This window comes from Chaetodon auriga, chromosome 13, assembly GCF_051107435.1.
Source record: "Chaetodon auriga isolate fChaAug3 chromosome 13, fChaAug3.hap1, whole genome shotgun sequence".
NCBI classification, from domain to species: Eukaryota; Metazoa; Chordata; class Actinopteri; order Chaetodontiformes; family Chaetodontidae; genus Chaetodon; species Chaetodon auriga.
Genome location: NC_135086.1, coordinates 20,383,530 through 20,411,029, shown reverse-complemented (window position 1 = coordinate 20,411,029; position 27,500 = coordinate 20,383,530). Strand labels below are relative to the sequence as shown.

The 27,500-nt window shown below is 43.2% G+C and overlaps 1 protein-coding gene across 6 annotated transcripts in view; it reads left to right on the top strand.

The window, feature by feature from the left end:
- The window catches only part of sema5ba (sema domain, seven thrombospondin repeats (type 1 and type 1-like), transmembrane domain (TM) and short cytoplasmic domain, (semaphorin) 5Ba), a 155,774-nt gene extending 129,122 nt beyond the window's left edge, over positions 1-26,652 (top strand). For 3 of the 6 annotated variants that reach the window (XM_076746600.1, XM_076746599.1, XM_076746601.1), the window contains 12 exons: positions 5,396-5,513; positions 6,013-6,197; positions 7,766-7,909; positions 8,768-8,915; positions 9,917-10,142; positions 11,679-11,891; positions 14,669-14,839; positions 16,822-16,896; positions 17,411-17,548; positions 19,868-19,912; positions 20,643-20,848; positions 23,902-26,652. In XM_076746600.1, the coding sequence (XP_076602715.1) occupies positions 5,396-5,513; positions 6,013-6,197; positions 7,766-7,909; positions 8,768-8,915; positions 9,917-10,142; positions 11,679-11,891; positions 14,669-14,839; positions 16,822-16,896; positions 17,411-17,548; positions 19,868-19,912; positions 20,643-20,848; positions 23,902-24,078 (1,846 nt within the window). In that variant the 3' untranslated portion in view covers positions 24,079-26,652. The remainder of the gene's footprint in view (positions 1-5,395; positions 5,514-6,012; positions 6,198-7,765; positions 7,910-8,767; positions 8,916-9,916; positions 10,143-11,678; positions 11,892-14,668; positions 14,840-16,821; positions 16,897-17,410; positions 17,549-19,867; positions 19,913-20,642; positions 20,849-23,901) is intronic. The other 3 variants (XM_076746602.1, XM_076746604.1, XM_076746603.1) reach the window with 2 other exon arrangements.
- The last annotated feature ends 848 nt before the right edge of the window (positions 26,653-27,500 follow it).

Below are 27,500 nucleotides of genomic sequence, written 5' to 3'. Positions count from 1 at the left end.
AAACCTCTAAGTTCCAAAAGATTATATTTTTTTACCATGTGCTCACAAAATAATAATAATTTAAAAAGATTTTGATGGCTCAATGTAGGTGGACTGTGTGTTTTTGCAGTGAGTGACGAGTCTTATCCAGAGAAACAAGGATTGTGTCACCCCGGTTTCAATCGGTGGAATCTCTGAGGTTCATACGCATCATATCAATAACGTAGGTGATTATCAGGACCTCCAGTGTTTGGTGAAAGTAATTTCTGAAATATATAGTTTCAGGTTCTATCTACAGGTTGTGAATATTGATTAGGCTGCCACTCCAAACCATAATGCTTCCATCACCTCAGACAACAATAGATCATTATTCTTATTATCTCAACTCAATCGTTCAGTTTTAGTTACTTGTAACTTGAGTTGGTTACATATCTTGAAAGATAGTTGATGAGGGATTCAGAAAGAAGGGTGGCGTGACGAGGCAGAGGTTAGCACTGTCACTGCCGCAAGAAGGTTCTGAATTCAAATTTGCCAAAGGTCTGCATGTTCTCCCGGTGCCTGCTCAGCTTTCTTTCCACAATCCACAGACATGCAGGTTCAGCGGTGACTCTAAATTGCTCATAGGTATGAGCAGGAGTGTGAATGGTTCTCTGTTTGGAAATGTCTGCCCTTTTGTTGGGAGTGTAACCTGCCTCTGCCTAATGTGACCCTGCAAAGGATTGCATAAGCAGGTTCAGCACTGGATCCAGGTGACTTGATTACATTGATCCTGTCAAACTCCACGTGCAGTTGTGAAGTGACAGCAGTTCAGTGCTGCCTCTTCACCTTCTCTTGTATTACTTTGCGTCTTTCCCTGTCTCTTTGCCTCATCAGTTAACCATCTGTCTGCCATCTATTACCTTGCCTGTGAATATTCTTACATGTTCTTGTCATCTCTCTGTCTCGTAGCCTGTTTCTGCCTCCTCATTGGTTCTCTCTGATTATGCAGCTCCTTTTTATTCACCAGGGGCTAAAATTGTACATGGAGGACAGTAGGCAGTTTTTGGCAGACAGCCACCTCACTTTTGTTTTCCTGATTTTTTTTTGGACACGGCACCATCAGTCTTCAGCCTGGCTCCAACTGAGCCTAATTGGATGTATTAGCGCTGAGTGCTAGCAGGAGTTCTCTGTGTTTCCAATTCATCATGAGCAGACTTCCTGAATGGCCAGCTCAGCCCAGCACAGCGGGGAAAAAAGCCCCAGGGACGGACTCTCTCCCCTGGAGAGAGGATGAGAAGCAAGCGCCTGTCAGCGGTGGTCTCCTGAGAGCGGCTGCAAAAAATGACATAGCTTATGTTGAGAGATGGAGAGAGGCCTGCGTGTGCAGACATATGTTTTACTGAATCAGACCCTCAAGACAGTTTTTGCTAACGTATTCCCAGAGTGTCAGTGCTACAACTAATAATGGCTGATTCCAATCCATAATTTATCAGCACTGGTGATCATATTTGCAATTATACACTGACGGCCTGCCATTAAAGGCGAGGTGAACTATTGTTTTTATGTCTAGTTGTTAAAGGGCCTGTAATAAAAGGAGACGCTGGTTTTTACAGCGTTCACAAACGATTTAAAATGCCAATTACACCCCCACAGAGAGAATCCAGCAGATTTATCTTCCAATGCCACTTGTCCAGACATATTGTTATATAGGCTGGTGGGTTTTGCAGCTCGGTCTGTTTAAAATTTAACAGGCCATGTTCCATAGCTTCTCTGTTTTGATATAGTGTGCCACCGGGCATGCATGCTGCTGAATTAAATATCAGCCGGTGCCCTGCAGAGTTGTCAAAGCGATGCTCTCACACATGGTGGCACACCCACAGTACAAAGACACGCCTTTACAGTGCACACAGGAAGAGGGATATTCAGAAAACACACTTGATTATGTACACACTCTCTCACTCACACACTCTCATACGGTTTAGATGCCTCACATTCCTGTGTATCTGCAGAGTCAGCCTCCTGTTGGGGCTGACATCCCTCTGCGCTGCTTGTTACAGAAATTAGCTTTTTCTATTCCCATCACACGGCCCTCTCTCCACCCACACTGCCTCTAATTGACTTTTACAGCAGCTCTGTTTTTAAAAAACGGTGAGCCGTCAGGACAGGAAGGCAGAGAGCGCTTGGCTGGTGTTTTATGCAGCTGCAGAAAGGTCAGAGTGGGAGATAAACGCCTTGGTATGCCCTCTTTCTTTCCCACCAATAGTAAATCCTCCTTTATTAAATGGCCCCGTGTGAAGGAAATTATTGGAAAAAATACTGAGACTGCAACTTCGTGCTGTGTCCTAGTTCAACATATTATACCAGTAGAGTACATTATGTATGCTGTGTATAACATAATATACTGTTTTTGCCATTTGGAGAAAATCAATGCACTTTACTGTTTTGCACCAACAGAAAATGATAATATGTATAGATGTCAATCAAAATGCGATATGGAATACAACTGTCTCACCATCATCCACAATTTTTTAATTTTTTGCACTTCCTTTGCTTCCTTTGTGCATGGCATTGTGGGACAGCGGTCTCTAAAGTGCACTAAAACAATCAAGCTCTTTTGGTATGCATCCCAACTTTTTGGGGTATAGTTCACTTTGTCGTTTTTGGTGTCTCCTCCAGTGTGACCACACAACTATACAGCACATACCTGAAACCTGATTAGAATTACTCTACGTGGCCAAAAGTATGTGGACACCTGAGTTTACTCATTACACACTGTGAAAGCAAACACCTCGTTCCAAAGCCCATGGGGACTATTCTGCTGCTATAACAGCCTTCACTCTTCTGGTTTCAGGCTTCAAACATTCTTTTTTTATCTCACAAACATTTTTTTGGCTGAGTTCTGGTTAGCAGAGAGCACACAAATTCCAAAACGGCCAAGTTTTATTTTTGGCCTGTCTTCAACTTACTCTCAGAATTAACATTAACTGGCAACAGCTGATTCAGCGGCTTGCTCGATGTTTTGTACGCTGCTCTTTGCTAATAAGAAGAGAAGTAACGGATTTGTTACCATCAAAGCTCAGCAAACGTTGCCACTTGCCAAACATTGCCCCAGTGACTGCTATGACTGGGGCAATGAAATAATTTTTCACATTCACACTCAGTGTAGAGCCCGGCTGGGGTGGACAAAGCTCAGCAGAGCACAGCAAAGAAAGCACTGGATTTTGATGGGCCAGCACAATCCATTACAGAGAGATATGCATAGATCAGCCCTGATATCAATACTTAGGATCATCTGAGGACGTTTCTACTGATATTTGTGTTGTTGCTGGTTGTGTGGTTGGCTGTTCCTTGTTCTCAGGATTCTCTTAAATTAGAGATCTTAATCTCAACAAGACTACCTGATGAACTAAGGTTCACACGCTGTGGCATTAATATTTGCCTAAATTTGAACTATGGGAGGTTAACTTAGGAGAAACAGCTCCAGATATACACAAAACTATATATCCCACAGCATTAACCTCCATCCTTACCTGCACTGCCATCAATTGCCAATTTGTCAGCATTTCTTTACAGCTGATACATTTTTTCTGGTCTCAAGAGCTTTCAGCGTGAACTGCTCAGTCGCGCTGTAGGTGTCTTTTTTCATATTTCAACCAACATTTTGCTCTAAATGAATGCAACCCGGGTGAATCCAGAACTAAACTTGTCTTTCCCTGAGGTCAGACACCTCAGAAACCTTCCAGCCTGCGTCTCAGCGCACTTTACCTCGAGCTAATTAGGCCGCAAATCTCTCACTCCTCTCCCTTTCGTATAAGATTACCTATTCCACCCTTGAAATACACTCTTATTAATTGTTCCGCTTTCCTGATCTCTGTAATCGTGTGTGTGAGTGTTGAAGGTGAGTGCGTTGGTAATCAGAGAGCCAAATGAGAAGCCTCGATGACGATGCAAAGCCACACATCAAACTGTCACGGATACAATACAGTTGACCTTGATCCAAAATGGCAACACGCTCCTCCCTCCGCCCTTTTAAATGAACTATTAGGTTCACTGAACTGTGACTATGTGGCCGACCTCGTTATGATTATTGTTCCATCTGTACTGGAGATTGCATCCGGTGTCGCTGTAATGGTGCCGCTTAATTAAAGTGGCACGCAAGAAGGTTAGCCGTGAAAGTCTCACGCTCATGAAGGAAGTCGTCCTCTTCCCGCCGCGCCGCAGATCACCTGAGACCACGGCCTCTCTCTCTCTCTCTCTCTCTTTGTCTGCGGGGTCACCTCTGATGTGCTGGCTACGCAGTAATGTCTTTATTGGATCTAAGCCGACCTCGGGTTCACCATGGAGCCCCAGACCTGGCACAGAGAGCTGTATCAACACTGTGAGATTCCTCAACCTCCAGGCTAAAACACTACAGGGCTCTTCAAATAAACCATGGAGGTCTGTGCCAGCAAAGAAAGCACAACAACAACAAGAATCTCTCCTTTCATCCGAACGGAAAGAGAGGAGGAGGACGAGAACCTACAGGGCTGCGATGAAGGAGTCGAGACGGAGAGGGAGGATGAGAGTGAGGGAGGATAGTGGAAGAAAGAGAGAGACAAAAGAAGGATATGAAGGAGAGGAAAGGAGGCAGAAAGTGAAGGGGGGTCTTTGAGAGAGAGGGGGGTATTCAGTTGATGCCTTTATCCTGCATTCCTGAGGCATCCAGATCAGCTCTGGTGGCTTAGCCTCGTCATTAACAGCTTTAGATTTAATTAGCCATCATTAAGCCTTTGTTTTACTGGAGGAGCTTACAAATATTTAATCACTGTTTGGGTGATGTACCGTGTTGTTTGTGTGAGAGCTGGGGGAGGAATGATGCTCGCAAATGTCTGATTTTGTCATCTTTCCGTTATTTAGAATGCATGTACAGTACAGCAGGTCTGAGACCAGCGTGTTTGGATGAGGCTTAGTCATCCGGGTGGCCTGGTTTTTAACTCACAGTCTTTATTAACTTGCATTCTCGTATCTCATTTCACGGGTTTCTTATTTTTTCTTTATGTTATGTGTTCCTATCAATATTTATTTCAAAAGAAACTCAATACTTAACACTTTTTTGTCATAGTAAATATATTATAATAAATATATTATAATAAATAATGCATATGCCAGTTAATTTTGGTCCTAGTCTACGGTGTTCATTGCAACAGCAGTTCACCTTTTTCTACTTTAGGTCTGGCATGGGGCACATTAAAACTCTGTGTTAAAATATTTGCTTATTAAGTTTATTTTAACTATTTTAGGGTAACTATGTTAAATCTGTCCAGGGAATACAGATGTTAAATCTGGTACATTCACCGTAGTGTTAATGTGCACTGTCTTCAGTGAATAATTACACTACTCATTTTGCTGACAACACTGTCCTCCTCCTCCTCCTCCTCCTCTCTCTTGGCCCCTGCAGGCTGTGCTTGGAGGCAAGGGACCCCTACTGTGGCTGGGACTTCAGGCAGCGCAGATGCACCACACTGGAGGACAGCTCCAACATGAGTCAGTGGAAGCAGAACATCACTGTTTGTCCGGTAAGAGGAACGTCACTGTAGCATTTACCGTAAGAAGGGCTGACGTGGCGTCACATCTGTCCTCATGGGGCTGTAAGACTCAGGCACCCTGTTGATGTCATCTCTAGCATATCACAGTGGTTGGTGTCATCCATGACTAACGACCTCTCAGTGTGTGTGGCACAGGACAGGACAGGGTGTAGGAGTAGTAGAGCAAGAAAGATAGGTGAATTGGACTGAAGTGAAATGGATTAGATTACACTGAGATCAGCTGGATTGAATTTGGCTGAAGTGAAGTGAATTGCAGCAAATGTATTCCCCAGTAATCCTCTGAAAAAGCAAACCCTCCATCTTAGAAGGAAAAGACCTGTCTGGCAGCACAAGTCGTGCAGCACTTTAAATCTACTTCACTTCCTCTGCTGCACCCTGAGCCGTCACTGACACACGTGCTGGATGGTCGAATAACCCACACAGATGCTGGCTCACCTGAGCTCCCTCTCCTCATGGCTTGTTTTTCCAGCTGCGGAACCAAACCACCAACGGTGGCTTCGGACCGTGGGCGCCCTGGCAACCGTGCAACAATGATGACGGTGTGGATGGCGTGAGCTCCTGTTTGTGCCGCTCCAGGTCTTGTGACAGCCCCGCCCCTCGATGTGGAGGCAAGAACTGCGAGGGCCCCACCATTGAAGTCTCCAACTGCTCGAGGTAATGAAAAAGATTGATTGATTATTGATATTTAATACAATAAAGGTTTAAATTAAAAAAAAGTAAAGACCAAGTTGGAAGGACCCTAACCCCTTGGTATTATTACTGAGCTAGATCTCCACTTCACATCAAGGCAGTATCTAAATCTGCCTTTTATCATCACAAAAAACCAAGAAGTCAACATATTCCACCCAGATAGAGATGCTCATTCTGTTGTCTCCAGCATGGTGAATTATTGCAACAAGTGTTATGTCCTGTGTTCTTAAAATAACAATGAGAAAAACTGCAGGACATTCAGAAATGCCAGACTTCTAACAAGAACCAGGAGCAAAGAGCACATTAAATCCTGCTCCTAAGTCTTCATAGAAGAGATTCTAAAGTGCTGTTTCTGGTTTCTAAATTGCTTAGCAGCCTCTGGGAAAAATACATTTCTGATATTCTTGAAGAATATAAGAAGCAGTCGGTCTGTAGAACCTCACGTTGGAACCAAAAGATGGTGAAGCTGCTTTTAGTGACTGTGCAGATTCATTCACTATTCAATTTTTGGGAATTTTAATACTGTACTGTAACTGTGCTTAAACTGTAATCCTTGCCTGTTACTTTTTGTCTATTTGTTTTTTTTTTTTTTATTTTACTTGAATTGTATTTTTTGCTGCCTTCTGTTTTAAAAGGCATAAGGCATTTCTGGGCTTCTCTGTGTTTGAAAGGTGCTTTGCAAATGAGTTTACTTTGCGTAAAACAAAGCTGACGCTGTGGATTTACAGCATACTGGTTAAAGATAACACATGACCATAAGATCAGCAGTATATCATAAATAAAAAATATAGTGCAAAGTGCGGTTTGCTGAGCTTATAATGCATTCTGGCCCAGCACATTATGATACTGTGAAGTTGAAATTATAACAATGCTATGACTGAGAACATTAAGCCTGTCATCTTGAAAATGAGTCTGGTCCAGGATCAGGAGAACTCTAACATCTTTTCTTAAACTCTGCTACTCTAGCAGCAATGTCCTGATTGACTTTGAAGCATCCACCACGGGGCACAATTTACACGCTGACAGAACATGAGAAAGATCATGAACATGAGAAATCTTATTAGCAAACGTAGGTGACATCCAGGCTCTCCTTGTGACACCTCTCACCGCCTCTGTCTGCAGGGGAATTGGCCAATCAGCATTACAGAGAATAGAGTAGAGACAGAGCTTAGGCACCTTCATCCCGCCGCATTGCTATGCCAGATTTCATCCTCGGTGTCGAAATTGAATTGTGCTTTTGCAGAAAGTGGCAATTAAATCATGAGAAGTGCTACCCAGGAACAAAGCACTTTAGCAAATTGAATGAATGTTTCCCAGTCAGAGTGAGCTCCCTGTGTGTTTGCATTTCTGTTTCCAGGAGCCCAGAATCAGAGTAATGATTAGACAAAGCTAAAAGCAATATATATATTTTCGCTTTAGCATTAGAGAACACCCTGTGAAAGAATAACACTAAAAGCACTGGGGAATAATTATGCAGGTTTTGGCATTGTGAAATAGGTTGCTAATACTTTTCCATGTATCTGTTGCCATAGAAATGGAGGCTGGACGCCCTGGTCGTCATGGGGACAGTGTAGCACAACCTGTGGTACGGGCTTCGAGCTGCGCCAGCGTTCTTGTAACAACCCCTCACCCCGACACGGTGGCCGTGTGTGTGTGGGACCGAGCAGGGATGAGAGGTGAGGATAAACAGACATGCTGATAAAGTCACTTTGATGCTCTGAGGACTGCAATGATCAGTCTTTCCAATCAAATAATGAACTCAGGCTTATAATATCATCTTCCACTGAGACCACCTGTGCTCAGAAAGTATGCAAACATGGTGCAAATGATAAATGTGTCAGTCACACTCAACCTATCTGTGCTATAGTATAATGCAGTAGAAATTAGATTAATCCCGTCTTTACTCAACCGTATTACTCAATTGATACTAAAGTCTTGGTTTGATTTTGTGTCTTTTGGGCTGGAGTTTAATCTAAATACCAGAGTAGGTTATTTGTCATTGCCTCCAGGTAAGTGTTAACACATAAGCCATTTAAGCATTTTCTCATGTGGCACCGCTATCAGCGGGATGAGTCTGCATAGGCAAGTGAAATGACTTGGTTAATGTTGGGAAGAGGCTGTAGCCATGGTTAAAAGAAACCATTACTCACTATTGATAAGGGATGGGCTGCCAGGTCTGATGTCTGTGTGCCCAACCACCCACCACGCTCCAGAAGACAGAAGCCTTTTATAAGACAACACTCATTATGTGCACTGCAATGAGAGGCTGCATGTCAGACAAGGGAAGCAAAGTCACTGAAGTCAACAAATGACCAACATCATTGCTCTGATTAGGGATGAAAAAAAAAATGTGAGACTGTTTCAGTATTTAGCCAATCAAATCTTAAGTAGGTCAAGTTCAAATGAAGTCTCAGTTCATCATTTTTGTGACTTGTCAGATTCTAGTCCAAGTCATCAATCTGCAGCTCTCACAGCGACTGTATTTTTGTTTCAATCAATCCTCGTAAAATTTCCCGCCACTGCCACGTCCACAGGTTCTGTAATGAAGGGGTGTCCTGTCCTCAGCCAATCTTCTGGTCCCCGTGGGGCTCCTGGACCAAGTGCAGCACTGAATGCGGGGGCGGCGTCCACTCCAGGGTCCGCACCTGTGAGAATGGCAACAGCTGCCCAGGTTGTGCACTGGTAGGAAACACACACACACACACACACACACACACACACACACACACACACACACACACACACACACACACACATACACAGGCACTCATTTATACTGAGGGTCCTTATCAACACACATTCCTGAACCCATTAAACTAACCTTAACCATCACAACTAAATGCCTAAATGCCCAACCCCAACCTTTACCATAACCCCAGCCTAAACTTAATTCTAACCTAACCCTTAAAACCAAGTCTTAACCATCAATCAAGATAACCAAAAAAAGGCATAGATCTGTCCGCCTTAATGGAATCTGTCTCTATGACAGAGCCTTTAGGCTTGTATGCAGACATTTTTTAGCCAATGGACAAATGAAAAGTATTTTGAACACACATGCTGTTGCTGTAGCTTTGTCCGAAAATGTTGATCCATACGTGTAACTCTGTGTGTTGCTGAACAGCGACACTAAGTGAGGGCAAAATCATTGTAGAGGTGAGCAGGTGATGATGACAGCAGAGATAGACGCGTTATTGATTTTCTCTCCTGACCTTGAATGGCTCAGTTGGAGTCAGTATAGTCACAGCATGCTTCCAAAAAAATGTCTCTTAAATGTCTCTGAGGACCGCCTGGAGTTCAGTTTGGAGCAGTTATCAATATTTTAGTATCTCCATACAGATATTACATACAGCTCTGCTTTTTATAGAGCCAGCACAGGAGATATTCTTGTTTACCATCTTACCCAGAGAAATGATTGATATGAAAATGTCCTCACAGTCAAAACTTGTTGACAGATGTCTCCAACTTTTGTTTTGCATGTTCATTTGGCCACAAGAAATTTCGAAATGCAGAGCTCAGATGACCAGAGGATGAACCCTTTAGGTTTTAGTAACCCCATGACCGTTTCTCAGGTGCCACTCTGAGGAGCAAAATGTTTCGCACATCGTTCTCCTAGCAGGGCTCCACACATTTAATCTCTTTAAATGATGAATAAACTGCACCCCTTCTGCCACCTTCTCCTTCAGGAGTACAAGGCCTGTAACCTGGAGGCGTGTCCAGAGGTAAAGAGGAACACGCCTTGGACCCCCTGGATGCCCGTCAATGTGACTCAGGGCGGAGCGCGTCAGGAGCAGAGGATGCGTTACATGTGCCGAGCCCACCTGTCTGATCCCCACGAGCTGCAGATCGGACGCAGGAAGGTGGAGACGCGCTTCTGTCCCAACGATGGTACAGCAGCCTGCGAGACAGACAGTGAGTTAACAGATACAGTGATGTGGAAAACCTACTCAATACTCACTACGCTACTAAAATAGAATTCACATATTGGCATGACATCTAAGAATTTGTACTGCTCAGTGTTAACCTGAACCAGACTGTCCCCCTCCAACATCTTTGATCCTCATTGTACAACTGTTTGGTCAACATGGTTCAATAATACATCCATGGATGACTCACAAATCTCCCTTGGGTGCTATGTTTCACCTGATACTCCAGTGCACTCTTTATGCTCTTCCTGTGCTGGTTATCCAACTGTTCGTACAGATAGAACATTTGCTTTCCGAGCTCTCCTTCTGTGGAATAAGCTCCCACTGTGAGTTTGGCAGGTGGGCTCTTACATGATCAAATGGAGGCTCAAAGCTTGTGTCTTTTCTCGGTGTTAGAACCCTCCTTGTTTCACTGACTGGGTAAACCTTCTGAAGACGTCTACCTGACAGCTAGTAACCTTCACTTATAAACTGAAATTACCTTGTCTCTGTTGCCTCCATTAATTATTATTTTTATGTGATTCTGTCTGTGTGTGTTTGTGTGTGTGTTTCAGCGGCTGTGGTGTGTGTCTGATGTTTTCATTTGTTCTGTCATCTGTGCAGAGACTCCTTGGGGCGATGCTGCAGAGTAAATAAACTGATGTTAAAGGGAAAAGTCACTTGATGACATTGTCAGTTCAAGTTTAATGCTCCAATTTCCACCTTAGGGACACAGCTGTGTGAATTAATATATATGTGAATAAATAGTGATAGTTTCAATTCTGTGTGGATTTTTCCCTAAACTATAATTAACTGAGTTTAAAGTTTGTTGTGGGTTGAAAGAAAACATGTGCAGAGAGTCAAGAAGCAAAATCTGAGCAGGTTTCTTTAGCGAACGCTTGTGGAAATGTCAACAGGATAATAATCTGTTATCTGTATCTGCGTGTACACACAGAGACACATACAGGACCGCACAGTGAGGACACACAGAAATACTCACTCCTGTATATGAACACAGAGAGGAGGCAGCAGCGTGCTAACATTTCTTCCAGTAAGAGCCTGACATGTTGAAAGGGCCCCCCTGTTAGAGCTGTTAGCTCCTCTACATGCTGTTAGTGACGGGGTCACAGTCCAGCACTTCCACATACACACTGACACGGAGAAAGCTACATAGGGTCACAGTCCACTGCTCCCCACTGGTGGCTTTTCCATGCTCCCCTCTCCTGAATCGATTACCTGTCTCCCCCTGTCAGCCTCCTGGGGGGGGCCGCATCAACTCTGACAAACAGATGAAACACCGACAGCATGGAACTGTGGGATGCATGAGAGACACAGAGTTTGAGAGAAGGACAGGCAGAGAAATATGCCTGCTGGCAAAGTCATATACAGTGTGTGACTTCCACACTGAAAGAATCTGCACGCTTCATATCGCTCTTTAAATTCTTTAAACGCTCAGTCTGACAGTTTTCCATGTATTTCTGTGACTTTAATCTAACCTGGAGCTGTGTTTTCGCTCTTTTACCACTCTCTCTTCTCACTGTAGCCCTGGTCGAGGAGCTCCTGAAAACGCCGGTGGTGAGAGTGGCGGGTGCCGGCTGGTCATCATGGGAGACCTGGTCGACCTGCTCACAGAGCTGTGCCAAAGGTTACCGCACCCGTCGGCGAACCTGCGCCGGACCGGAGGGGAAGAGCGCCCCTGTAGCATGCCGTGGCTCGCCTGTAGAGTACCAGGACTGCAACGTGCAGGCATGTCCAGGTGAGTGAAGACACACCAAAAACCATGTCCACGTGACTGACTGTAGTCAAGCTTAACTTAGAGCTCATCACTTTACAAACAGCACAAATATAACTAGGAATTAATTGGTGTTTATTCTTGTTCAAAATACAAAAAAAAAAAAATCTGATTTTAAAAATACCACTTGCACAGCAAACACTTCACTTTCTGTTGAGTTAAGTACATTCCTTATGCAGGATGACCTTGTTTACTGTAAACTGGGATCGGTGCTCTGAGAGCAGATGATATCATGGTGTCAAGGTGTTCCAACAGTCTCTCCAAAACAACTTGAATGCAGGAAGTTCGAAACACTCACATAGAGTGCAGATAAAGCCAGTTGTTGGTCCTTTTCTAACTTCTTAAGTATATATGGCTTCATAAAGAAAGGACGGGCACACTGAGAGACAGAGATGAAGACAGAGAGCGAGGGAGGTCAATGGTGGTAGTAAAATACTGCTGAGTGGATCATTAGCTTCATTAGCTAATGGTTACCAACAGCCGCAGCAGTGCAAGGAGAGTCCTTGGACAAATGAAGTTCTCTATTTCAGACTCCTCATCAAACCATAATCAGCTGACCTAGAACTCTGCCGGCCACAGACTGACAGGCTACACTTATTAAACCAGACTGAGGACAGGTGTGTACATAGAGACACACACACAGTGGCTGGGATTAGAAAAAGGTCCGAACTCCTCTTAAGAGCTCAGCTTAAATATTCATGACTTGTGCCTTATGATTTAAGGAATTATGATTAGTTGGTGCAAAGCAGATCAAATTCCTGTAGAGTATTTAAATATCAGTTGTTGGTATTCACGCGACGTCCTTCGCGATTATCTTAGCAACACAGTAACTTAAGGAAGCTCAGAAGAGACAGCCTTGGTTACCTCTCACGGGGACGTAGCCAATAAGGAAGCCTTTTGCCATGAGCGTCACGTGCACAGCTGGTTTCACTACGTCTGTCCCGGGTAGACACGCAGGTGAGAAGGACAAGGCCAGTGACAAAAGGGAGAATGAGTGCAAAATAGTAATTGATGATGAGATTAGAGAAGGATGGAGGCAGTATAGATTCCAGAGGAGATGGAAATGAATAGTGTGCTAGTGTGTGCAGAGGAAATAGGAGCGTGTGCGTGCATGTGTGTGAGGCAAAGCAGGTCCTTGAGTAAGCCGGTAATTCACAGTTAGTCTGACTGCAGATATGTTATTTCAACTTCTGAATCTGACGCCTTGGTTTCTGACATGATGTCAAACAAACATGTATGGAAACATGCAGCTTTTATAAGGCCTTGAAATAGTAATTCACTCTGGATTCAAGTTCTTTCATGCAAGTTTTGAATCAGTCACTGTAGCACAGAGCTGTTAGCAAGTCTTTATCAAAGTTCAAGTCACCACTCAAGTCAGGTGAGACAAGTCCAAGTCCAGTATGAAATATTATCGAAGCGAGTCTCAAGCCAAATGTCTTCATTAGCAAACTGCAAGTCTTCAGGTGTGACAATTAAAAAGTACTTCAGCAACATCTTGACACAGAGTTGTTTTTAAAATCTTTTAAGGCACAGGTCAGTGTAAGCCAAGCCTCACCTCAGGCAAGAAAGTTCAAGTCAAGCTTCTAGTCAGATGAGATAAGTAATTTATTTGACCAATCAACGCACAGGTTATTCAGCAAAATCCAAGTCCAATCTCAAGATTTGTCAAAGCTAGTCTTGAGTCAAGTCTTTCAGGTGACTCAAGTATGTCTCAAGTCAGCCTCAAGTCTACAGCTCTGCCAATAGACTTGGTTCAGCCAAAGTTTCTGGAGTTCAGACAAACAAACACATGGAGAGCGAGAATGGCACGTTCCACTCTCTGACTTCATGTTTGTGAACACAAATGAAGTCAGTCACACGGGAGGCAGACATTAAGAGAGTCATAAAAACAGTACGTCAGTCAGGTGGTCAGTGTGCCGTTCAGTAATTGAGTGAGTCGCACACTCAGCCAGTCAGCCAGGTAAACAGCCAGTTAGTCAGAGAGTCAGTCGGGCAGAGCGCTGGCTGGCTGTAAGAGCTAGTCAGAGTTAAGTGGTCACAGCCTGCTTCACTCAGTGTCACACTAATCCACTCAGCTAATGGAGTTTCTGCAGCACTGTGACGTTACCTGGCAACGCCGCCTCTCTCCGTCAGTCAGACGGACATCAGCCAGTCAACCAGCCAGTCAGTTAGTCAGCCACGATCTTCTAATTAGATCAGATGAAACATTAACAGTCCCCGTGGGAAGACTAACTCAATGCAGCAGTAAGGCAGGACAAAGCAAAGATGACAAAGGACACGATCCGGAAGACACTTACAGCCCAAATAAACTTTTATTACAACAGTAGAACATCGAAAGTAAGAGAATAGAAAGGAAATATACGAAATATAGCAGTAATGGAAAATGTGTATAATATGAAAAGTATAAGTAAAGGCTCCACAAATACACACAAATAACCCAAAAGAAAAAGAAATGCTTTTTAGGACATGTCTTAGTCTTTTAGAGGCAAGTCCTGTCACAAGTCTTCATGAGAAAACTGCAAGTCTCTAAATTCTGACCATTAAAATTTCAGTTGTATTAATTGTATTATTATAATAGTATATATATAATAGTATTATAATAGTATAATAGTATTCATAAGTAAATATTATAGACAGATATGAAATAATATTTAAATTGATTAAAGACATGCCTGCTGTATTTATTATTTGTACTTATTTGTGTGTGTGTGCGTGTGTGTGTGTGTGTGTGTGTGTTACAGTAAAGGGTGCATGGTCGTGCTGGTCGTCCTGGTCTCAGTGCTCAGTGGGTTGCGGCGGCGGTCACTACCAACGCACACGCTCCTGTAACAGCCCTGCGCCCGCCAATGCAGGGGACATCTGCATAGGACTCCACACTGAAGAGGCCCTGTGTAACACACACACTTGTGACGGTAAGGTCACACATAAATTCACAATCTAACACTGTCATGCCAGCAGCACTTGAGGCCCTTTCATCTCATCTCTAGTCAGGCAATCATCTAACATCCCCGTTTTATTTTTGTCTCATCCTCTTTGCTAAATTACATCTTTCATCATAATGAATAAAGCAGGTGTTAGATATGTGAAACGATAAACAGAATCATAATGACAAAGCAGCCCGTCCTCCCATCGTATCATTTCCCGCTGTGCCATGGCAACGTCGCTGGAACGGTTTGAAACGAGATCGACTTGTGTTGTACTGAAACAACACAGTAACACAGTATCAAGTGTATGTGTGTTTGTCTGCGTCCCGACAGTGGATTCATCAACGCAACAATTACAAAAGTTTAGCTTTTAGTGCAAAACATGGAAACATTTAACAATCAGGATATTTATTTCTGATACTTCCACCAGTGTTGTTTCAGTCGTGGACCTTTTGGTCCAGGACACGAGGATGCTCGACGGAGGTCCATCCTCCTCCAGCACATTTAATATTCCTACACAGTACACCTGTACTTCCAGGCATGCATTGGATAAAAGCAATTTTTGCTTTCACCAATCTTACTGTGTAGGTAAATGGTATTTTGTTTGTGCTGCCCCAAGCGCTGACATTTTTAATTTTGAAATTTTCAAAACGAAAACTCCTTCCTGTAAGAAAGAGTCCCACTTAGTCCAGGTTGGAGACTTCTCCAGGCCGACCTGCAAATGGAGAATCGGGACGTTGTTACTGTGACTTTAGTTAATGTTAGTTAATGTCAGTGAGTGATGCACATACATTATCGCTAATGCTGCAAGACCTCATTCTCGACGTCTGCAAAGAAAAAAATCAGCTTTGTGGACCTTTAATAACTCTAAAAAGTTGGGAGGTGCTCTTACAGAGTTCAAGTTTTGTCTTTGATTTGGAGGTTAGCCTTGCTTCCCCCAAGTCTCACACCATGTGATGATGAGATGTGAGTGTATAACAACACCCTCTGTACCCCCCCTCGTTCCCTCGACTCCCATTCTGCTTCCACAAGGACACTGAAATATTCATGAGAGATCTGCCTGCTAATCCAGGAGGAGAAAAAAAGTCCGGCATCGAAACTCACAATAAGGGTCCAGCCTGATTCTGATTCTGGAGTTTAATATCAAACCGCCTTCAACGTTTTGTCGCCACAGTGCCATTTCCATATTTTCATTATTCAGTGGAAAACAAAAATGGCCAGGACGAATATTGTCGGAGCCTGCGTGTGCTAAGTATGTGTGTCCACTTCTGTGTGTGTGTGTGTACAGTGGTGCCTTGAAGTGCAGATGAATTCTGCCTGAATTAAATACTTGTTTCCGCTTAACTGTCATCTTCCTCAGCTGCTTTTCATTTTGAATCAGCCCAGCTGTCATTCACAAGGAGAGTTACGCTTACAGTCAGGCTCCCTGGTAATTACAGACAATGAAAGGTAAATGGCTCTTTGTCTTTTCTCCCTTTGCCGAGATGCTAATCAGCCTCTTTATCAGGTTAATGTTTTCCTGTTTGACGTGGACCGACACGTCCCGTTGGACCTGTGCCGATCGACTGTCTGCTAACAACCTCTCCAGCCCCGATCCCTCTCCTCGTCCATTCGTTTATTGACAGGCGCAATATCAGTCATCTATCAGGGTCCTCCTGGTGCCGCCATCCTCTCTGCATGCGTAATTAGAAGCTAGCTGGTTGTCAGTCACTGGGATATTTGATGCCCCTGTCGCAGGTCATTTGATTAAAGTCTCCACCAGTAATAGAGGACAGCAGGAAGGACTGTTGGGACGGCATACTAACGAGCAGCCTCAGGCCTGATGGCGTTCCTTCTGACTCAACAGTACGATCACGCAGGGTGTCTGGGCGACAAAAATAAATGGGAATAAATGAAGCAATTAAAGCAGGCTGTAGTGATGCACGGTTATTAAACACATTTGAGGTGGTCGGTGTGTTTTGTGTGTCTAGATGGTTGTGCGGCAAGAAGGGAGCAGATGGTGGAGTCTGAGCAGCCTGTTGGTGAGCACCAGACTGATAGGAAAGGTAAAAGCGGCCTGTCCTCTGCCTCTACTCAGGCCCTCTCTGCCAAAACTGCACACTTGAGAGCACCCTGAATAACAAACCAGCTTTTTCATCAGCCTTTCATTGCAGTAGCCTGTGCTCCCTCCACTCCGGTGCTCTTAAATACAGGGTGAAAGAGTGCAGCAAGTGCATGGTACAAAGGGAGGAGCTGAGAGTTGGGAATTTTCTCTTTCCTCTTGGGTAGGAGCCTTTGTTTACTGCTCGGTCGCCTGCTGCGGGGAAACAGCACTAAAGCTTGGCTGGGGAGACAAACATCTCCGCTATGCACTAAACAAACTCTCCACGGGTTTACTCTTCCAATCCTGTTTACATCACAAACACTTTTGGTGTGTTTGGACTGTTTGGCTGGCCGGGAAGGTTAGTGGCCGCGGGTGGTGACAGCTTGGGTGGGCGCGCTGGTTTCCAGGCCGTCTGAGTTTGATGCGGTCTTGTGTTTATCCCGGTTTCTATTGATTGCTCTTTTTTCTGTGTTTAGGTGGATGGATGGCCTGGTCGCTGTGGTCAGCCTGTGATGATTCAGGCTTGCAGATGAGGAGTCGGGTGTGTGGAGCTCAGGGCAACACCCCCTGTGTGGGGAACAGCACTCAGCGCAGAGACTGCAATGAAATACCTGGTGAGTCAGTCAGCTCTAAGATGCACATTGTTGAGGCTGGCCGGTCCAAGGTTCCTCGTGTGCTATGTCCTTTTGCCAGGAGACACCCTGTTTCTTTTGCACCCGTGAATATAGCAGAACGCCCTGCGTGCTTTTCACTTGTTTTATCATGCTTCTGGGTCGCCTATGTAAAGAAGAATGGTGTTGCAGCTTCAAATGGAAACGTGCAAGTTTATATTTTTTGATATAGAAAGCAGTGTACACGATGTGCTTGCCGTTGTAGTGGTTAAACTTTCAAAAGAAGTCAGCAACTGGAAAAAATCATTTGGTTTGCCTGAACAGTCTGAAAATAATCACTTACTATCATGAATAGGGTCATTCTGTGAATTTGAATTTGGACATCTGTCTTAAATGTTATTATATATATATATATATATACACACACACACACACACACACACACACACACACACACACTCCAATTTCCCTTAGGGGTCCTCCCAAGGGGATCAATAAAGTGCGAACTAATCTATTATTATTATTATTATTATTAGTAGTAGTAGTAGTAGTAGTATTGCTCTTCTAATAAGTACAATTTATTTAAAGAGCAAAAAAAATCTACAAAGATACCTTCATTTTAAATGTATTCCACAGCAGTTTATTTGAACTGTAGGTTAAGTAGTTTTCACATATAAACAGCTGGGGGTCTGCAAATTGCCCAATTGCTCGAGCAATTCCTTTAATACATTAAAAAACTTGAACAAATGAAGTGCACAGCAATGCATCATCAAATACTGTGAAGCATATTTCTGTATGTGAGTTCAAAAGTAATAAGAGATAGTATAATGTGTAATGGCAAATTAGCAACCGCTTCATAAGGATTTCAAAGTTAATATTTGAATTCAAATGGACTGTGCAGAGAAGTAAATATTTACACTGAAAAACCCCGAACATAAGTGGACTGAGGGATATGGATCTGTGCGTGAATCTGTAACATCAGTTCTGACGATTCTGACTTGTATCATGGCATCACAATGTAATTCCCCTGAAATTGAAGATAAAATGTATATTGGTTTATCTCCCAGCCCCACAATCAAGTAATTATTGACTGATCATTTCAGCACTGCTTTTTCCCATGATGCTTTAACTGTGCAAAGAAAGGAAAAGAAGGCGTAAACATGGAAACTACATCCACTTATCATCAAGCTTTTTTACTGCTTCGTCATCCATTTGAGGGTTGACAAGCTTTACCCAAACACGCTTTTAGCTTTGGCCTCTGCAAGGTCAGACCATCCAATTTTAGAGGGAGCTTTAGGTTCAGCTCACAATCCTGCAGTTCTTCTTTAGGCCAAGTATTTGTTGGCAGCATCATTCGAAAGCAGCAGCTTGGGATTTTGGGACGCAGCTCGTCTGTCATCATCAAATATGCAGAATCACAATCATTCAGCATCATCACTCATCATCCTCACCATCGTCCATACACACAAGCGTATTTGTGTGTGCATAGCCGACATCCTCTTTGCACGTTACAGTCATCTGCTTCTGTTAATTAACCATAATTAAGTCTACGTGAATCCAACAAGTTAGCGGTTGACCCCTCTGGCCTCAGCGCGCCTTGTTATGCTGATGACGATCTCAGAAAGTTTCTCCTAAAATGATCTTTCATGGCCTGCCAGCATTGGCCTCTCCATGCTCAGAATCCTTAATGAATCCAGACGATGGTGATTAATATTAATGGGTTGTCACAACACCAAATCACATCTAATTTTATTGCAAATTTCAACGAGGCGATGGATAGATTTGTTAAGGTCACTCGCAGAGGGGAGGCGGCTGTGAGGAAGCTAAAAAATTAGGCCAAAAAATTAATCAAGAGACGTGGCACTGCAATTAAGTCCGCTCACACACACATCAACCCTCCCTGCTCCCTTCATAGGATTTGTGGGGAACCACACGTGTTGTAGCTGTAAATTATTGTCCTGCCGTCAAGTGTCTCTAACAGCAGCGAGGGAGGTTCGGACTGACGGAGCAGAGCTGTTCTTTCATGCAACAGTCCATTTTTCTCTGGAAAGTTTTGGAATTCGCTGATGCAAAAAAGCTCTCCACGGACCGTTTATGCAACATTTTAAACGACATTTCAAATTCTCATTCATTGTTTTGTTTCTGCATGTGTCGACTTCCCTGATGTTCCAGTCAGTGGTTTCTCCAGGGGGAGTGCGTGTGTGTGTGTGTGTGTGTGTGTGTGTGTGTGTGTGTGTGTGTGTGTCTGTGTGTGTCTGTGCATGCCTGTGTATGTGTGCATGCATGTATGTGTCTGACCCTGTGTTCCTCTCCTCTCTGCAGTCATTCTCCCTGCATCTGGTTTTGATAAGGACCAGCACTGTGGAGGTAAGTGGATAAACAGCTGCCTTCTCTTTGTCTGCATGTGAAGGTTTTCCCCCGTGTTTCCACAAATGTCTGTCCATGATGTGTGCTTTCATACATTATATGTGCATTTTCATGTGCCCGTTCCTTTCAGTCTGTGCAAAGGTCTAACACCAGTTCTAACAGGAAGAAGAAAATGATGTGCACTGTGATGAAACTGGAACACAAGTTTTCCACCAACTACTGGATAACTGCAAATTGAGACACATTCAAGGCGGCAATTTGGCTTCATGTGCCAAGAAATGGCTGAGGCACATCAAAACAGAAGACTTTTTTCATAACATTTTGAATTTACCAATAGGAAATACAAAACCAAAAACACAAAACTAAGTGCATATTACTGTCCTTGAAAAGATAGAGAGAGACAGCCCAAAACACCTTCAATAACTCTTGACATAAAGACAAGACAGACCTACCCCAAGTTAACAAGTCTCTTATAGCAGCCATGCACAGCCAGACAACATTTCATGAGCAGAGACACTAAGGTGAAAAACATATAGAGCAAAGTGTTGTATAGTTATATTTCTGCTCTTTGACGCACCTCTGAAAGAATCCAAGAATCAACGACGTGTCTGCTGGAAAACTAAATTCAGCATGTGCACAAAGCCAGGGGTGTGAGGTGTTTTCTAAAATAGGATGCACTAATGTAGGCTGAGACTTGAATAACACTTCACTAATCCTCTTCATTTCCCAGCATTCACCTCCATCCACCTCATCGCCACCGGAGTTTCCTGCTTCCTCGGGGCGGGGCTGCTGTCCTTCCTGATCTACGTCTACTGTCAACGTGTCCACAAGCCTTCGCAGGAGTCTGCCATCATTCACCCCACCACCCCAAACCACCTCAACTACAAGGGCAACACCACGCCAAAGAATGAGAAGTACACGCCCATGGAGTTCAAGGTACGTGATCATCGAAGGGCTTTGTAGCTGCGCTTTTTTTAAATATTATATAGATTAAAGTCATAAAAATGGAAATTGAAGTCGTATTTACCAGGTGGCTCTCATGCACAAACACACACAATGTAAATGTTGGAAGATTCAAGGGCAATGAATGTGATTCATGTTTTATTTAGAGCCCTGATTCATGCATTTATCTCAATAGAGCACTAACCACAGAAGATGAATTACTGTTCATTTTTATTCCTCCTTACTCTTATACAGAACCTATAGGCTTTAAGCCTTCCAACCTGCCCACAAACCAAATCCTTGTTAATGGGCCCCATTAGCTTTCTAAAGCATTACTTAGCCCTCGACCTCCCACCACTATGGGCCTACTGTGCATTCACATTTACAGCAAGTCTAGAAACTATTTTCACCGGAGGTTCATAAACTTTTACTGCAATTTTGCGCCCGATTCTCTACGACTTTTATTTTCTGCTCACTAAGTGATTGTTGATAATTCAACTTATAATTTGCTATTGCTTTTTCTCTCTCTGTAAAGTGCCCTGAAGCATGATTGTGATAATCAGCTGTAGATAAACGAACTTGAACCAACCCACGCTGAATCAAAGGGCTGACTTTGATTCTTGTCATCTTTTTTCACCACAGAAGCTCCAATCGGGCTTTTTAGGACACATCTCCACCACTGATATAAGTTCATTAACTGGCTGATCTGACACCAGCCACTTTTTGTGTCATGGCTCTGAAGCATGTCATTTTCCCAGGTGGAATTTGATTCTCCCAAATATAATATTGCGCTTTTTAGAAACAGCACAGTGATTCATTTCATCCTGTTATATTCAGTCACATCCAACAAAGCCAGTAACTGCTCTCCCTCCCCTGCTGCCTCTCCGAGTGATCACAGAGCAGCTCAGATTATTAAATGATAATACAAAGTGGGATTTTTACATCTCTTTTAGACACATAGTTAACTTGGCAATCAGGAGACGACATCACATTTCCTGTTGACACTAGCACATCAGACCTAACATAGTCGTTGCTTAAACTGTGATTCCAACACATTGGCTTAATCATGGGAAACATGAAGTTGCGATACATCAAAAAAAAAAAAAAAACATTTCCGCCCAAAAGGCAGTTTTCTTTCGAGGGTCCAAGCTTACTTCAGCTCCCATCACAGTCGATGTCTCTGATGGGACTTCACGTTTGACAGAAAGTTCAAAAATGGAGGTGCGGAGTTAGAAAGATTCACTTCAATTCAGTATTCCTTTATTAGTCCCGTGAGGGGAAATTCCAAATTACAGCAGCACCAATAAAGCGGATAGAGTAGTATAACAAGTGCATGCAAATTAAAAACAAGTACATACAAAAGAGTGATGAACAGGAAGGGTCTGATCTACTTAGTCTACTTAGTCTGTCCATTCATTTTCAAAGCCTGTGAGTCCCCCCAACTTTATGAAAGTACAGTGTGAAAACTATCCCTTTAATCACCATACAGTTGGTAAAGCAGCAAACTGCTCCTGCTGCTGTGTCCCACCTCATGTCTACATTCCCTTTCACAGCTCACTGGCCTGTGTGAGCTTCCTGTTGAACAACTGTCTACAGCTCTTATTGACTGAATCTTCCCGCTCATGTTTACGCATAGATTAGGCAAGTAGACTACTTTTGACAGTGGTAGACCTCACGATCATCAAGGCGGAGGATAAATTCAGTGTGTGTGTGTGTGTGTGTGTGTGTGTGTGTGGGTCTGAACATGGCCTTTGTCTGACTTCAGCAGTGATTCACTTTAACCTTTCTTGTCAACCTGACAGTATCTAAGAGCCTGCCAAAGCCGGGCAGGAACATTGGGGTCTAACCACAGTGACCCATCCCTGTGTTTTTGATCGGGCCAGCCTCCTGACACCTGTTGTCCTTGCTGTTATTGTTGTTGCTGTGTGGACACTGTGCTGACAGCCATTGTGGTGCTGAGAGCCTGAACTCATTAGCTTTAATAACCAGAAGGAGCCAGACTCTGCTGGATGTGCAGCTGATGTCAATGTACCACTACATCTCTGTTTATCTAGCAGGTTCCCTCTCCTCCAGGCCAATTTATGATGCCCAGCGTTGTGCATTTCACCGACTCTAACCTGATTATCTTCCTGCCTCTGTCCCCAGAGCTGTTCAGATGGATTACATTAGTCTAATGCTTCCCCTGGAAAGTGTTTCACCTTATGGCCGGCTTTTACCAGAGACTCAGCAATTGCATTAGAATAAAATGTGGGTTTTAGATTTGTTTTTATTTAACAGAGCTGCAGTGATTTCCCACCACCTCATATATTACTGTATTGACTATGCTTGACATGAACTAAATTAAATTTGTTAAATTGGTTTGCTTGGTTTATGAATACACATAGAGCACACAAGCTATAACCTTGAGGCTAGTGGACGCATTTTTTTCACCTGCAGGCAAGAATTACTGATATTAATTGTACCTCTTAGAGAAAACACAGGACATGGTGTCCACCTGCAAAGAAAATCTACTTAATGAGTCTATTCTGTCTATAATTGAGTCCTCAAAATAACTAAAAACATCTTCCAATGTAGAGGAGTTATTTTTGGTGAGAATCTCCTTGTTAAAGGGATTTCCTAGAAATGAGTCTATGTATCATAAAAACAGAATAAGCAGAAAAAAACTTAAACTAGCTTAGCTTAGCATAGACTGGTCGCAGAGGGAAACAGCTAGCCTGGCTATGTCCAAAGTTAAAGACATATCTGTCCACCAGCCTCTCCAAAGGTCACTAATTAACTCTTTATATCTGGACTCTTTTTTGGCTCAGAGGAGTGAATTCCTGTAGTCTGTGCTGCTGACCTCGTAACCTCGTGGTGGTAAAAGCATATTTCTCAAAATGTTCAATTAATCCTTAAAGAAAAACTTAAAAAATTAAATTCGACAAACAAAAATAACATCTTCACAGTACAGAGTTCCTTGTCAGAAGAAATCACTTTTTTGAAAATATTCTGTAAACTGTAAGAGCAGAAAGTTTCAGTCTTCCCTCTTTTCTCTGCTGTCCTTCCAGACGCTGAACAAGAACAACCTGCTGCCAGATGAAAGATCCAACTTCTACCCCACGCCGCTCCAGCAGACCAACGTCTACACAACCACCTACTATCCCACAGCGCTTGGCAAATATGACTACCAGCCCAATTCCTCCCCTTCACCGTGCAGGACCTACAACCACAGCAACAACAGCTGAGACACGCCCCACGACTGGCTCTCCAAACCCTCCTGCCACTGCCCCAAACAGACACCACCCCAATGCCACGGGGACATAACTGAACCGACATGAACTGAATCACTTCTCAGAGCTCGGCCAGGTTCCTCTGTCCACCACTGCCCCTCTCCTCGCTCCCATAGTCTCTTCTGAATGGTAGGGTTTGTGTCTTCAAGGGCCTTTCTGGAACTTTCCATCAGGAGATGTGGGTTTGGACGACAAGGCCCGTGTTCTGGTGCAATCAGGGGCAACCAGCTGGGGGTGCGTTATTGCAAGGGCCTGGCCGGATACAGCAGTGTCACGTCAGAGCCTCATGTGGGGATCAAGCGGGGAACTCTAGCAGGACGAGTTATGGCTTCGGACAGATTGCTATGACCAGAACACCTCGGCACACGTGCCGAGTCGAGAATCCGCAATTCCGGAGACGAACATGAACCGAACATTCTAAAAATATGTGTTACATTCCTCTGGATTTGGGTCACCATTTCACGCCTTTCCATTACTAACCACATTCTCAGCCTGTAATGAACTTTGAGTCCCTCCACAGCAAAAGCACTGGGAACAAATGGTGCATGTTGTTATGTCTGGCAAAGACTGGCGCAGAGTGAGAGAACAACAACAAAAGAGTTAACTCATTGAAGTCGACGATGAAGTAAATTAGAGATCAAAATCAGCTTGGTTGTTAGGAGGGGACGCACAGCCTCCATTGTTCATATTTCATGTGACAGAACAGATAAGAACTTCAGAGTCGATTCCGTGTTTGGAAGTCACAACATTAACATCAGAGTTGGAGAAATATATTCTAAATCTGCTCATGATTCACACACATTTTGTGGATAAGGGCATTCACTCATAACGTCCGAGTGAGGGGGGGTCATGGGAAGCGGTCTGAACTGTACATAAAGCTTTGAGAATGCCTTGGGTGCCTGTATGCAATAGAGGGCAAGGGCGAGATTTGTTTTCTTTCCATTTCTTCTGTTTGATTTCATTTTCCAAGAACAATAAAGACTTCTGAAAGGGAATTGATTGATTCTCCAATTGATTCTCCAATGGATGCATCGATTCTACTGAGTGCTAAATAGCTCGGTGGTCATATCAAATATGGCCAGTGTGCTGAACAACTGGATTGGGTTTTCTATGATGGTAGAATAAGCTAGTAGACTGGCACTTGTACTTTTTTTAATGTTTGTTTTTTAAGATGATATTTGTTTTATTCTCAGATGAGCCGTAGCATAGGAGGAAATATTTTGTTAAATAAGATATAGCTGATTAATTCTTGTTTCTCTAATTTCACACCTTCCTTTGTTTTCTTGAAATTTCAGAAGTTTGGTAACCGTTGCATCTTCACTACATGAAATGTTAACACAAATATAAAACAATAAAAATGAATGATATGGTTTCTACAAAGAATGACTGTCACAAAACCACTTGGCCCTGCTTGAAGAGAAAAGAACAAACCTTAAATTATGCTTGCTTAGAGGTTTGCCTGTGTGAAGATCAAAATGAGTGCATGTGTGTGTGGATGTGCGTACATGCGAACACATGTACTCGATCTCTGTGTGTCAGTATGCCTGAATGGATAAAGGGGGATTGCTGTATTTTGTACAATGTAAATGCTTTCATACATATGACTATATATGAGGAGGTCTGTAAAGGCAATTTGTGTGTGTGTGAGTGTGTGTGTGTGTGTGCGTGCGTGTGTGTGTTATTTTTTTTTTTCCACATTCTGTCGCTGACACTCCAGGCGTTTTTTCTATATTTCATGTATGAGATGTTAATCATTGTAAGTTAAAGCATTGCGCCTCTGGTTCCTGCGGAGTTGGGACGGACACTATTTATAGTCAAAGCTTGGTTTATAAAGGGCATTTTCACACATATATTTTATTATTATTGCCTGATCAATGAATGCTAACCCAGCAATGCTTTTCAGTTCAGCTACTGTACATGCACGAGATGAGAGCTCTATCTGTATATAGGAGCAGCAGCCTTCTGCAGCCCATTTAATGACCCTGCAGAGGATCGTGTAAATGTATCTGTATATTGTATAGCTAACACTGTTTGTTTAAAAAAAAGCCTTATAGTTGTTTAAAAAAAGTGCAGCAGCTAAGTACACACCAACCATGAGGTTTGTTTGGGGACAGAGCTCCACAATGAGACCGACCGCCTGTGGCTTATGACCTTTCCCAGCTGCTCAAACATTTCCAGAGACACATGAATCAAGAATGAAAATAACCAAGCGTAGCACTGATCATATCAAATATTATAAACTGCAAATAGTCACATATTATGGAGGAATGAATTTAAAAGAAGTTGTTTTGATCTAACTAAGCTTCTATTGGCCTGATCTGAAAGCCAGTCATCTGATTGGTCAATTTTGAGCTCTGTCCCCTGCGATGTGAGGCTCTGTGCCCTTCTATGCAACTTACCAGGTGTACTGTTAGACCTGTCATGTAGACTGTAATCACTGCCTTTTAGACACTGTGAATTTTTTGGTACCCTATATTTTTGTATATTGTACATTATAAAGGATAATAAACCTTGATGCCAACACAACAGTATGGCCAATGGGCTCTATCTGAAATACACTCCTGGGGAGGATTTGAGGTTTTTGAGAGATTCATGATGTTCTTAAATTGAGTGAAAGATGCTCAGGTCACCTCTCTCCAGATCTCTACAAGTTTTTCTTAAAGACAGGTTTATTAACAGAGTTTTCAGGGGAATAAACCGTGTGTTTTTCATCCAGCTACGACAGATTTGCTGGATGAAAAAGCTCTGTTCACTCCAGAAAATATGTAAATAAGGAGCTGGTGTGTGGTGAGACTCATATTTCTTGAAGTGATGTGTCCTACACTCTGCCAGTAGCCTATGGAAGAAATCCTTCAGCTGCACAGGAGTGTTTAAAGTTGATGCCACTGCAAGTCAACAGAGAATATCTAGTAAAGATACAAGACAACTTCTCTTTACTCTCCTTCTTTAGTCGCTACTTCATCTGAGCCACATGCTACCTTCTTAACACCGCAATGATAAGAGTGAGAGCCTACATTACATTTGTTGGCAGCTACGGCATATGCATCAATACCAGTTGAGAAATGAAGGCTAAGGCTGGTGTTCAACACTTTAATGAGACCAACAATTAAATTATCTTGCTGCAAAGTATCTGAGTAGTGATGGACTGTTGTAGCTTATGCCTTCATGCCAGCTTTTGAAACTCATGAATGAGCCACTGCTGCATTGGGTGATGTATTTCTTTATTGTCATTGCCATATAAACTAGTCGACTGCTCTGAAACAGCACTGTTTCAGTAGTTTTAATCTGTGGAGAGTAGGTCAGCGTTGGGCCGGCGCACTCAGAACTGAGCATGCTCATCGAAGCTTTGCTAGATGAACGAGCTGAGAAGAACAATC